At 39.8% G+C, this 12,677-nt stretch overlaps 1 protein-coding gene and 1 long non-coding RNA gene across 4 annotated transcripts in view; one reads left to right on the forward strand and one right to left on the reverse strand.

Annotated features, from left to right (window-relative positions):
- The window catches only part of EXOC4 (exocyst complex component 4), a 728,355-nt gene that overhangs the window by 480,596 nt on the left and 235,082 nt on the right, over positions 1-12,677 (forward strand). Inside the window, exon 11 of one of the 2 annotated variants that reach the window (XM_025854873.2) lies at positions 8,311-8,329. The exons of the other annotated variant lie outside the window; for it this stretch is intronic. Coding sequence (XP_025710658.1) covers positions 8,311-8,314 — 4 coding nt within the window. The 3' untranslated portion in view covers positions 8,315-8,329. Of the gene's footprint in view, positions 1-8,310; positions 8,330-12,677 lie in introns of those variants that run through there. 2 annotated transcript variants of the gene reach the window in all.
- The window catches only part of LOC112810981 (uncharacterized), a 64,302-nt gene that overhangs the window by 20,585 nt on the left and 31,040 nt on the right, over positions 1-12,677 (reverse strand). The window lies entirely within an intron of this gene.

A 12,677-nucleotide genomic window follows, 5' to 3' on the forward strand; every position in this document is an offset into this window, starting at 1 on the left:
CTGAACTGAAACTACATTCTCCTGACTTCTGGCCTTTGTCTCCTTTCCTTTAGAGCACTACTTCCTGCCTTATTATCGGAGTGACTTTGTGTAAATCACTAGACTTTTGCGACCTTGAGTTTTCTCATCTGTAAAATGGGCATAGAAAGCATACCTTCCTTGTAGGGTTGCAGTGAGTGTAAATGGGGAAGCTACTCCACAGTCATCTGTAGGACTCTGGGCAATCTTGTGTTGCCCTCTGCTTGGGGTTTGTTTTGGGGGCTTTTTAGATTTATTTATTTATGTTAGAGTGAGCACAAGTAGGAGGGGCAGAGGAAGAGAGAGAATCCAAATCAGAGTCCCTGCCAAGCACAGGGCCGGATGCGAGGCTCGATCCCATGAGCCTGAGATCTCAACCTGAGTTGAAACCAAGAGTCACTTGCTCAACCCACTGAGCCACCCAGGTACCCCCCCCCCGCTTGCTTTTATCATATGTCATCTTTACCCGGTACTTACCTAGACCTCATAAATACCCGCTGAGGGGCGTAAGAAGGCTTGCTGGAACTTTCTGGTTGAAAACTATACTTTTTAACAGGTGATCCGCTAAGTTTCTCTTTCCTGTTTAGAGACATGTCTAGTCAAGTCATGTGCAGAAATTTGGTCTTTTTCAACTCCCAAGATCTCATAACTAGTGTCCCTAGGGTAGTGGTTTCCAAGCATAGCAAAGTAGGAATTCGCTAGAGATTTTCTTAAAAGTGTAGATTCCTGCTCCTGTCTGACTTCTCTCCTATCAACATGCACCCCAAGTAAAAACCTAATGCAGTAAGTAGGTTTGGAGTAGAGCCTTGAGAGTCTGTACAATTGCTAGGTTTTGTTTTATTTTTGCTTTTTGAGCTCCCTTGCTGACTGCCTGGGAGATGCTCCTTACCAGAGCAGATCATATATCCCCAAAATGTGCTACCTTCCACAGCAGCTAAAATCTCTGGATACTTTCTTGTGGATTCTAATTAACTCTTACATTTTGGAAGTTGAAATGTCAGCAGTAAGCTGATAACATAAATTCTTGGAGGCGCTGACTTTCCTTCCCTTGCTCTTATGTACTCATACACACACCAGCCTACTGCCCCTGCTGTCCACTCCCCTGCACCCCAGCTCCTCCACCACACTCTGTCTACCACCCTTCCAACCTAGAGGGACGCGCATAGCAGATAGCCAGTGTCTGTCAACAGAGGTCTGCCGTCCACTACCAGCAAAGAACGTGTCTGAGATTTGTTCTGTGTTGTGGTTGTGGCGGTTTTAATCTCCCCACACCCATCATTCTAATAATAGGGCTGAGTTTTTATGAAGCCACTCCCTGTTACATCTGGTCTCCTCACAAAGATATATTTTCAAAACACGTAGCTGGGATTAGGGATACGATGTGTGATGCTGAGTGATTACTCTCTGTGTGAAATAAACTGGTATCAGAAAGCTGATTAAGCCATATTCTGGACCTCATTGTATGATTCTCTATCCAATGAGCTAACCCAGCCCCAGGGCAGAGTTGGAAAGGGTACAGGAGTGTAGACCATCAGCATCCCTGAAGATCCAGACTGATACCTTAAATTATTCTCAGGCATGAGCAGAAAGTGTATGCTTAGTCAATTCCATATGTGTTACTATAATGGTTCACTTGCTTTCTAAATGAATACAGCCTCTGTACCAGCTGTGGACTCCTACTAATGTTTGTAAAGGTTTAAAGATATTCCAGTAGGAAGTAGCATGACATCGAATAAAGATGTTGAGAAAAGAAGACAAAGATGATGAAATAATATATATAAAATTAGCTGAGACGGAGCCCAGCACATAGTAAGCATTCAACAAATATTAGCTCCAGTTGAGGTTATTACTATTATTCCTATACCATTGCTGTTTAACTCAAGTTATTACTGATAATCAGTGGCATATTGTCCATGGATATTAAGCATAGTAACTTGAAGGCATTTAACTTGACTTCTTATAAAAAAGAAATTTTACAGATCCACTTAGTTCAAGCCTAACTTCTTGCTCTATTTGTGCATATTATAGTATATGGTCCTTAACTTATGGACATGAGTTCTGAGTTCATATTTCCATTGGGTTTAGTGGATTAGATGTTTTTAGGAAAATTAAATGGGGTGTATGAAGCTCATCCCTGGACCAACTTCAAGAATCACTGAGGCCTATGGATAACTCACAATGTCAAGTTTGTGATATTTTTCCCTGAAGATTCTAAGCCTCCACTCAACTTGCCCCTCCCCACGAATTGAGTAAATAATGGATAATGACGAAAATATGGCTAACCTGACCAAAGTCTGTACCTCCAGCGGTGACTCAGACAAATGGCAGATGGTGGAGCATCCCCTTTATGTTAGGGCTCCAGGTCTGTGGGTTTTAAGAGGATTTAACTCTTCATGGAGTCATAATTGTGGCAGTTTTTGAAAAAGATAGACAATCTTTTACATGGTTTATTTCCCTTAGTTTGTATTGTCAGAAGTGCGGAATTCCATTTTTCTTCTCATCTCTTTACTATATAGTGCCACATACCAGAGTTTCTTTGTCTCTTTAACCTGCAATATACCTTGCCTTTGGGGAAAAGGAATAGAAATCGATTTGGATGACATGCACAGCCTCCATGTGTGAAGCTTTCATGTAAATTGATCATTCTTAGCCTACATCATGGCAAAATGACCTCAAGCCTCTTGTTCAGCCATTGAGTGGCATAGTCAAGTGGACAGACACACACTGTGATCTGCAAAGACATGCCTTTCTTAATCTGTGTACACAGTGTAGCACTGTCTTTGCACTCTTGCTTTGTTTATCATCTTTAATAAAGTTAGAAAGACTAATTTTCTTGGTCAAACATATAGCAGGTGCATCTGGAAGAATATCTGCATAGCTATACTAATGTTCTCTGGGACATATTCTCCCTGTACTTTTCTGTGGATTTAATACAGTAGAGAGGACTGTGACACAGTTAAGGCATCAAAACATCCAAGAAAATACGAGATCTTTTTCCCTGTCCATATCTCCTGTGAGGCACCCATAATTCCACAAACTTGTTCATTTATTTTTCTGTTGAGTATCCTAAATCCTTATACATAAGAGATAGTAGGTTTTGTATGGGGCCCTCAATACAGGTAAGTCGTGGCTGTTGACCACTTGGGATGTTCTAGTGTCTAGGAAAGAGCAACTCAAGTTTGGCATTCCTGGCACTTCAGAAAGGATTCCTAGGAAGTATAAACTGAGACTTAATGCTAGAAGAAAACCACATCATCAGTTCTCTTGAAGGAAATACATCTTCTCCTTGATTATAGTGTTAATGGACTTGGTTTTTTTTAGACATTTATGGATCTTCTGCGGATAAAAAGCACTTTAGGGACGCCTGGATGGCTCAGTCGGTTGAGTGTCCCTCTTGATTTCAGCTCAGGTCATGATCTCAGGGTCCTGAGATCGAGCCCCACATGGGGCTGCGCACTCAGTGCAGAGTCGGCTTAAGATCTCTCTCTCTCCTCTGCCCCTCCCTCTGCTCCACTTGTGTGTGCACATGCATGCTCTCTCCCTCTCTCAAAAAAAAACAAACAAACAAACAAGCAAACTTTTTTTTTTAAAAAGCACTCTTAAAGAAATAAGGAAAAATGAAGTAGAGATCTAATTCTGCCCAGGCTAGAAAGCTCAAAGAAGTGGAGACTTCAAACTGCAAGTATGATTTTAAGGAATAGGTTAGTCACCTGAGGAAATTGAGTTTTTTTGGTTTCTTTTGTTCACTGTCTCTTTACTATTGTACAGTCTGTTTTCTCATTTCACCTTCTGGTGCAAGGAATATAAATGATGGTATCTTATGTTGTTGCTCAATAAAGCAACAACGTGGTATCCATCTTACAGGCTACTCTTCTTCTTTTCCAAATGCTAACTGCACTGACATGATTTGTACCTTATTTTCAGTCTTATATTAATTTATTCCACCATCTCGCAGGAGTTAATTGATCATCTTGTCTCTCGTTGCAGACATTTAGGCATGTGCTACCCCCAGCCCAATGTCTTTATGTGGAGAAAGGGACCGCCAAAGAAGGCTAATTGAAGGGGTGTGTTTGTGAATGAAGGGGTACAAAGTATGAATGAAGAGTTGAGTTCCATTGTGAATGTGGACAGGATTCATTTATTCTTGTCTCTGATTTTTAAGATCATGTATAAATTATGACAAATATAAATCGTATTTGTATCCTCTTAAGTCATCAACATATTATTTTTTAAGAGTTATCAAATATCCAAGAGCTAACATTTGGCTCAGAGTAAGCCTATTCATATGCCAAATAATTTGGATTAAGTTCAGAAAGCTGCTGCTTTGGGTCTTCAGATGGGTGTTCTTAACAAACTACAATATTCTCTATTTCTTTACTGCAAGTTACAGGCCACAAACTTGTTCCCTGCTTTACTGATGTCCTCTTAGTTGCTTTGTATGTAAGAATACTTAAGTGTAGTTCACTACCATATTAAAAACATGAAACAAAGTTGTAACAAGAAGGCCCTTTTAGCCTTCTGGAAAGGAACTACAGTAAATCAAAAAAGAGCACAAGCTTTAATTTTGTTGTCAATGTAGGACCACTTGAGGGTCAAGAAAATTACTTAATTTATATTTTGAGACATTATTTTGTAATTATCTTTTGCTGTTGATTTCTTTATATTTAGTCTGCTAAAATTATAGAGTTAAAGTGTTTTTGCTAGAATCTTTAATGATTCTTCTTCCCTATCAAGGAGAATTCTTTGAACATAGTATTTATCAGAATTTCTACTGAGATTAAAAACCATGTACACTTTGTTCTTTCTTCTGGGCCTTTGCTTGTTCTGTTGAGAATACATATAAAGTTTTTTTGTCACCTAACTTTGCTTTCACACATATATCTTCAGAAGATATTATCAGGGAACCTCAGTACTGGACTGTATATTTAGGTCTGAGTCATATAACCTGAGGATTTCTTTTTGAACCACAGCATATAGTAAAAATACTTCCTACAGATGGTCATGTGAGAAGTTGCTACTCTAGAGCTGAAAAATGCTTTCACGTTCTTAGTGAATGTCATTCTTAAGAACAAGGCAATATTTGGACTATTGGCGGAATCAGGGATGGCCTGTTTTGGAATTATAGTAAGAAGCAGATGAGCAGTATAGACGAGAGAGGGTGGCACGTGGCTGAGAGTGCAGTGCAGACTTTAGAAACCATCCTAGGTTCACATCCTGGCCTAGTCATTTTTTAGTTATGTGACCTTGAGAAAGTCACTAAGCCTGTTTTCAGTTTCCTCATCTGGTATTGAGGGATGACAGGAACAGTACCTCCTTTAAAGGATTGTTGTAAGGATTAAGCATGTTAATATATATGAAGTTCTTAGACAGCCTCTAGCATATAATTAGTATGTATCATACGTAACACCTTCTATTATCTTGATTCATTATGAAGATTGTCTTGGTGCCATACCTTAGCCAAGTGATTTTCTGTTCTCCCTGGAACAACATCTCTCCCATACCTCTGTGCTATTTGCTGCCTAGGTATTTACTAACATCACCCTTTACTTTATCCTTCATTAAAAAAAAAAAAAGTATCCCTGAAAGGCTTATAAAAGTATACTTGATTGATGAGAATTGTAGGTATTCTTCCTGGTACTGTGATTAAGACAAAGGAAAGGTCCAAAGTGTGGAGAGTAAGAGTTTTCACCCAAGTTGCCTTTCATCCTGTTCTCTCTCTTGTTTCTGATTTAAGGGGGTAATTAATGAGGGGAAAAAAAAAAAGAAACCAAGTTCCTCATGATTCCCTTATTAACTTTAAAAAGGACTTGGTCTGAGATACTATTTCATATAAGACTTCTCCACTCTTTTGAGAGTATGGAGGAAGTCGGAAGGTTGTGGACCACTTACTGTCTTCCCACCATTATTCATTTGGAAAGTTATAATCTAGCCAAAGTTTCAGAACTGTTTCCCTTTCGTTCTGTCACATAGCAGAAACAATACCCAAGCAATAATTGCCTTATCGAATCCCTTATTAGTCTGTAATGTGGCCTCTGCCGTGTCATTTTTTTTCTTTGAATTTAATTCTAAAATGCTAACAGCATTTCCCTTCTGATTTCGCTTCACATGGGCTACGTCAGAGACTTTTAAGTAAATTGTTACAGTGTTAATTAAGATTTCATGGTCAGGCTCTATTCTGTAATAGGTATGATAGGATTTGGCCTCCTCTGTATCTTCAAATAGGCAATTCAAACATCCTTATGATCTTTCCTGCTGCCTTAGAAGATTTGCTGTAATGGAGGGATGATGAAGCTATCAAACAAGTTCTATTGATTCATCTTTGTGAATGTAATTCATATATTAGTAAGTACCTTGGAGGCAAAATTACCTTTGGAGTTGAAATTTCCATTGCAAAGTTGTATTAGAAAGGTAATTTTGTTTGGGTAGGCCACAGGGTTTTGCTTTTAAATACTGTAAAATTTATATCTACTTGCCATCTTCATTGTGTAAGTGAGAGGTTTAAATACTATGCATTTTATTTCCCTGTCTACAAAAATGAGGGTTTTTTTAAAAGGCTTTCTCAATACTGCTAACTCTTATTTTTGCTGTATTGCTAGATGAGAAACATGGATTTATGGTACTATAAAAAGCAAAGAGTAAGGGGGAGAAGAGAAGGAACAAATAACTTAGCAATTCTGTTCCTTGAAATGTTTCAGAACTCAGAGGGCCTTTGGATCATTGGGGAAATTTCAGTTAGTGATTTCTTGATGTCCAGGTCAGAGGACTTATCCTGATGATTTACTGGGGAGCAGAGCAGTGGGTTCTGGTAGGTTGGAAGAGCAGGTGTTGGATGCTGAAGGGATAGGCTTTTTTCTACCAAGTGACATTAGCACAGAACTAATGGTCACTGACGGTTTTTTACAACTAGTGATGTTTTTATTTCTAGCCATCAAGCAGTACCCTAACTGCCTTAACATTCACAGTTAACGACCTTCCCCTCAAATCCTTCATTTTCTTCATATTTGAAATAATTTCTCCTTCCTATAATTGCTTTTTAAGAATTGAAAAAAGCTACACTGTGTAAATGTGGAAAAGGGAAGCATTCATGATATTAGCAGCCTCAGAGATGTGATGGGTTTGGGAGCTCAAAAATTGGTTTTAAGAGCTTTTCATTAAACACGTTTCTTCCTATGCGTATGTATTTTAAACTGCCCTTTTATGTTAATAGAGACAATGTCTTGCTTGGACTTAGCAACTGTCCCAGATTTACCAGGAGTCTACCAGAATTATTGTGAATAATTCTCAAGGAGCAATGTCTTTGTTTTTTGTTTTTTGTTTTTTTTTTTTTCATTTCGAGCATAGGAGTGTCATAAAGAACCCCACATTGGGGTGCAGTGGCCCAGTTTAAGTATGTCTGCCATGCTCCATCATCTGTGGCCTGGCGTGACCACTGAGGAGACTCAAAGGTATGGTGCCTCGAGGCCAACAATCACCTTTGCCCCCCACAGCATATTCTCTTAAAGGGAGATTGAAATGGAGAACTTCTATGGCTGCCAGAGTCCCTGTTAGCATGTTGGTATTTTTAAAACTAAGAATTATTCAATTTTGCCTCCTAAAATGCCAAGTGTTTACTTTATCTTCTAGAAGTTGCTCTGGTTATAATAGGCCTACTTCATGGTGACTCCACATATGACATCACAAAACTGAGCAGATGGTTTTTTTATTAGTCTTTGGGAGAATGAGACACTGGCCATTGCGTCAGCAACACTGACGAGAATGGAACATTCTGCCTATGTTCCTTACAACACTTCAGTTCAAGAGAAAATGACAACTATTAGATAATGTCTTCCTATATAAGGGAACTACAGAGTCTCAAGCAAACAACAACAACAACAACAACAACAAAAAACTCTCTAAATGTAAAATTCAAAACAGTCTGTGGAGAAAGCTGTTTTAGATTATCTGGTTCATTTGTTGGTAGCCTACAGAGGTCATTAAACTCGATTAAACTAGACTTCTTGGGGTTCCTGGATTCACTATAAAAATAAACTGGCTTTCTGTCAGTTCTGAAGTCTAAAGATGGTTTGTGCACACAGTGGTGATTAACAGAGCAATGAGTTAGGAATTGGTAGACCTGAGTTTTGGGACCTGGCTCTGCCACTTAACTAGTTGTGTTTCTTTTCAGTACCTTAATCTTTCTGGGTTTGTTTCTTTATCTGAAAAATTCAGGAATGGGAATATCAGTGAATGCACAGACCCTTTCTAATTCTAAAAATCTGTTGATTCTAAAACCAGTGTGTGGGGTTTTTCCAGATGATTGAAGCCCAACCACCCCTGTACCTAAAGCTTGTGGGAGAGCTTGATATGTCTCCAGAGAACTTGCCTTGCATTGGACCTTCTGCGCCTTTGTGAGTCCCCCATACAGGGCTCTGCAGTAACTCATTGTGATCAGTGGAGAGGCAAGGGGGCTCAGGACCTCAGCTCCCAATTGTGTTCTTGACTGATTCACAGCTACTATGCCTTTGGGCAAGTTGTCTAACTTATTTTTAGTTTGGCCAGCTACAAAACACAAATAATATTCTTCCAGACATGCCACTTGAGGAGTGACAATGCAAAAATAGCTTTTGTTATGTCAGAATCCACCTCTTCTAATTTTAATCATTCCCTTACGGCTTCTAATTAAAAAAAAAAAAATTCCTTTGTAATCCTAATGTGTATGAGTCTTTCTACTAATTTGTCTTTGGGGATGAATACAACCAAGTTGGGTCAGTATCAAGATGCTGCCAAGGGTTGCAGATACTATCTATGTTCGGTATCTTTTAAGCCTTTGTAGAAAACATGCTTCTTTGGCTCAGAGGAAGTCATCAATGCAGACATTGCTGGTCATTTGTCAAAATGCTGCATTAGGAAATGTTATATTTATACATATCTAGGTTTACTAAAATAAATGTAACCTCTGAGGGCATTCTGGGATGCAAACTAGTTAGATACCTGGGCCTCTGGGCTTACAAATAAGCAAATACCCCTTCATGGTTTTACAAAATGGTTGGATTATTTCAAATCACAAAAATGCACCCATCCTTAGGGCCTTGAGGGTATTAACGTTAATCAAAGTGATGCAAAATTCAATTAGAAATTATCTGATGCTCCCTGCATGTTGATCTCACTAGGCAAGGAGCCTCTTTTGCAATAATCTACTTGAACAGATGAGACTCAGATCAGGCAGGCTGAAAGCTGTCAAAGGCTAAGTCTTGAATCAGGGCAGAAGAATGATCCCAACATGGGAACCTTCTTCACAGCATCCATCTATAGCAGAAGTGGAGCCCGGGGCAAGTCACACTTTTAATGGGGCCCCTGAAACACTTTCTTTTGTAGATAAAATCTGGTTAAATGAATACCAGGAATTACTGCCCTTACATTAAATGTTGCTACTGCCTGGGTACCTAACTACGATTACCCTCTGCATGGAGGGAAAGGGGCATGATATCAAAGGCTGGCAATATTTTTGTGACGTTTACAAAAAGACAAGTCTCCACAGACCTGACTTCTGGTTTCAAGGCTACATATTGGTTGATTGGTCCTGGTCACTGGCTCAAGCCATTGGAAGGCAAGGTGACAGAGTGGAAGGACCCAAGCATCCAGACAGACTGGGGTTGGAAGCACAACTGTGCCATTTTTATTTGCCTAGTGACAGTGGGCAAGTTCTGTACATATGTGCTTCATCGTTAAAATAGGGATGTGTATCTCATGGGAGTATGATGAGGGTTAATACGAAAGTGTATATAGTAATTCACGTGGTTCATAGTATTCAGTAAATGACTTTTTAAAGAACCCTCTGTAACTCATATCCTCTACTATGGATATGAGCCATTGTAGCCCTTGAAAACTTTCCTTCTTCGGTTCCTTCCCAGTGGTAGGGGACTTGGAGCGTCCATGTTTTCATGGCATCCTTAAGTCTCCATTGCCGTATAGGCTGCCAAGACTAGCTCTGGCTGGAGATATCCAGAGACCAGGGATTGTCTGTGGTTGGTTGTTGGAAGAGTGGATCATAGTGGTGGCCTTTGATGCTTGCATGTGAAGCACTGCTATGTGTGGCATCATATCAGTCATGGCCCCGGCCATCATCCTACTTGCAGTTCCCCTCGGACATAACTGCTTTTATGAACAATGAATTTTATATGATTCCTGGTGGCAGAAGGCCAGAATGTTCATCTCATTCACCACACCAAATTACTCATCCATGTTTGTGCTCTTGAACTCTTGCATTTAAGTAGTGTAATAAAGTACACATTCAGTGAACTGTGTGGAGAGTTAGTGTATGGGATCATTGCTTACAGGTAGTTCTAAAAATTGCAAATTATTTGCAAGGCAGGAAGTTCAGATTTTGACAAACAGAGATAACTTAGTTGTCTTTTGCTTACAATGTACCAGTAATACCTGTTCTCAGTAACAGGAGGTAATACAGATCTGTGGTTGTGGATGCTTTCACATTTTGCTAAACTCTTCTATACAGTTTCATTGTTCTGACCTGTAGTTGATGGCAGTGAGTACCAAAAGAAAATTTTTTTAAGCAGTAGATGAGGTGCATATTTATTTTTTTGTGTGTTTTGATTTGCTTTTTTGGGACAACTTATGAATGTGATAAATTCTTCACACCACCATTCTTATGTTCTTAAAGAATAGTAATCATCGGTTTAAAACGTTTATTTTATCTATCCTTCCATTTTCAATGGTAATATTAATAATTATTATGTTAATTCAAATCAATAAAATTTTAAATTACACCATTTAATTTTTCTTAAAGCACTTTCTTGTTTGATTAACACATAATCTTTCCTTTGCTCATATTTTTTTCTCTTAATCTTCATCATCTCTCTTACTAAGCAAAGAGGTCATGTGCAAGTGCTTGTAATGGCTCATAGTAGCTATTGAACTCTAGTGGTTAAGACTTCAAGAGACCATTAAGAGGACAGAAAAATGTACCTTTGATATCTTAATTTGATCACTCTAACTGAGAGAATACACCTTAATGATTGTTCTGTAGGTATATTGACCTGATCATTCATTTGCCTGCTAATTTGGACCCTCAGTCTTTGCCTTTCTGGGTTTTATCTGCATTTGACTAGGTGATAGATGGAGAAGGTTGGACATCAATATTCACGTGATGGAGCACAGGCCTTGACCTGTGTGCCTTTTTCTCTTCTTTCTTCCTCCCTGGAGTCTGTTCTTGTACATGGCATTGCTGGTGGGCTCCACCAGAGAGCTGACAGCACAGGCTAGTTATAATGATGCTTTCAGATTTCTTCAGAGTCTGTAATTAAATGACATCACTAAGTCTTAAATGCATCTGCTGTGAAAGTCAGAAGGCTAAATTATCCCATTAAAGAGAGAAAAGTGTGACTTGGTGTTAAAGAATCCCAAGTTTAGTATGCTGAAGAGTTGCTTCGGGAAAGCTGTTGAAAGCCAGTTGAGCATGGAACATAGTGGGAAGATTGGGAGGCTGGTAAGGCCATGTGGTTCAGAACAGGCTGTTCAAGAATCACAGCTGCAATCAGGCTAACTTTTAAAAAAAGAAGGCATTTTTAAAAAATGGGTTTTTTTTCTTTCCCAAAGACAGTTAACTGTTTAGCTGCTGGTTCATTTTTTTTTTAAGATTTTATTTATTTGACAGATAGAGAGAGAGACAGCGAGAGAGGGAACACAAGCAGGGGGAGTAGGAGAGGGAGAAGCAGGCTTCCCGCGGAGCAGGGAGCCCGACGCAGGGCTCGATCCCAGGACCCTGGGATCATGACCTGAGTCGAAGGCAGACGCTTGACCGACTGAGCCACCCAGGCGCCCCTTAGCTGCTGGTTTTTACTCTGAACAGCTGTGCTACTCCAGGCAGCGAGCCGCCGCTCCGTGACCCCAGAATAATATATTGTAGTTAATTGGAGCACAGTTTGAGTGAGACCAATGTCGTGAGTTCAGTTGCCACCGGAGCAGCTAACTTCGCTAAATTAAATCACCGGTTATCCTAGCTCCAGCCCTAGTTAGCCCTCTGCCATCTCACCACCTCATAACCAAAGGGGATGCACGGAAAGAACCTCTTTTGATCAGCCCCAAAGCGCCGTCACTATTGAAATGATATCTTGAAACTATGACGTTTATGCCTACCTGGCTAAGGACACAATTTTTAGAATTAAAGTACTATTTCGAATTGCAGTACAGTAAGAAATATTTATTTGGTCTTTGTCCCTGATTCCTAACACACAGCTCCTAAAACACTTGGAATCTCTGGAGTGATAGAGTATCTTTTGTATGCCAATGAGATGACTAGTGACTGGGTACCCCTGGATAGTTTCAGGGTGGGGGCTGGTCACCAGAAAAACCAAGGCAGGATTAGAGATTGGAACTTTGACGACCCCCCCCCGCCCCTCATCCCTCAGACTTCTAGGAGGGGAGAGACACTGGAAATTAATCATCCATGGCCAAGGATTTAATCAATCATGCCTACATAATGAAACTTCCATAGGACTCCCTAGACAGCAGAATTTAGAGAGCCTCCTGGTTGGTGAATGCATCCACGTGTCAGAAAAGCAGTGAGCCCCAACTCCACTGGGACGGAAGCTCCAGTACTTGGGGCCTTTCTGGTTCTCACTCTATAAATTCTTCATTTCGCCGTTCATTTATTTCTTTATAGT

The sequence above is a fragment of the Callorhinus ursinus genome, unplaced genomic scaffold (genome assembly GCF_003265705.2).
Source record: "Callorhinus ursinus isolate GAN/ISIS: 27379988/994484 unplaced genomic scaffold, GSC_fseal_2.0 scaffold12, whole genome shotgun sequence".
NCBI lineage: Eukaryota > Metazoa > Chordata > Mammalia > Carnivora > Otariidae > Callorhinus > Callorhinus ursinus.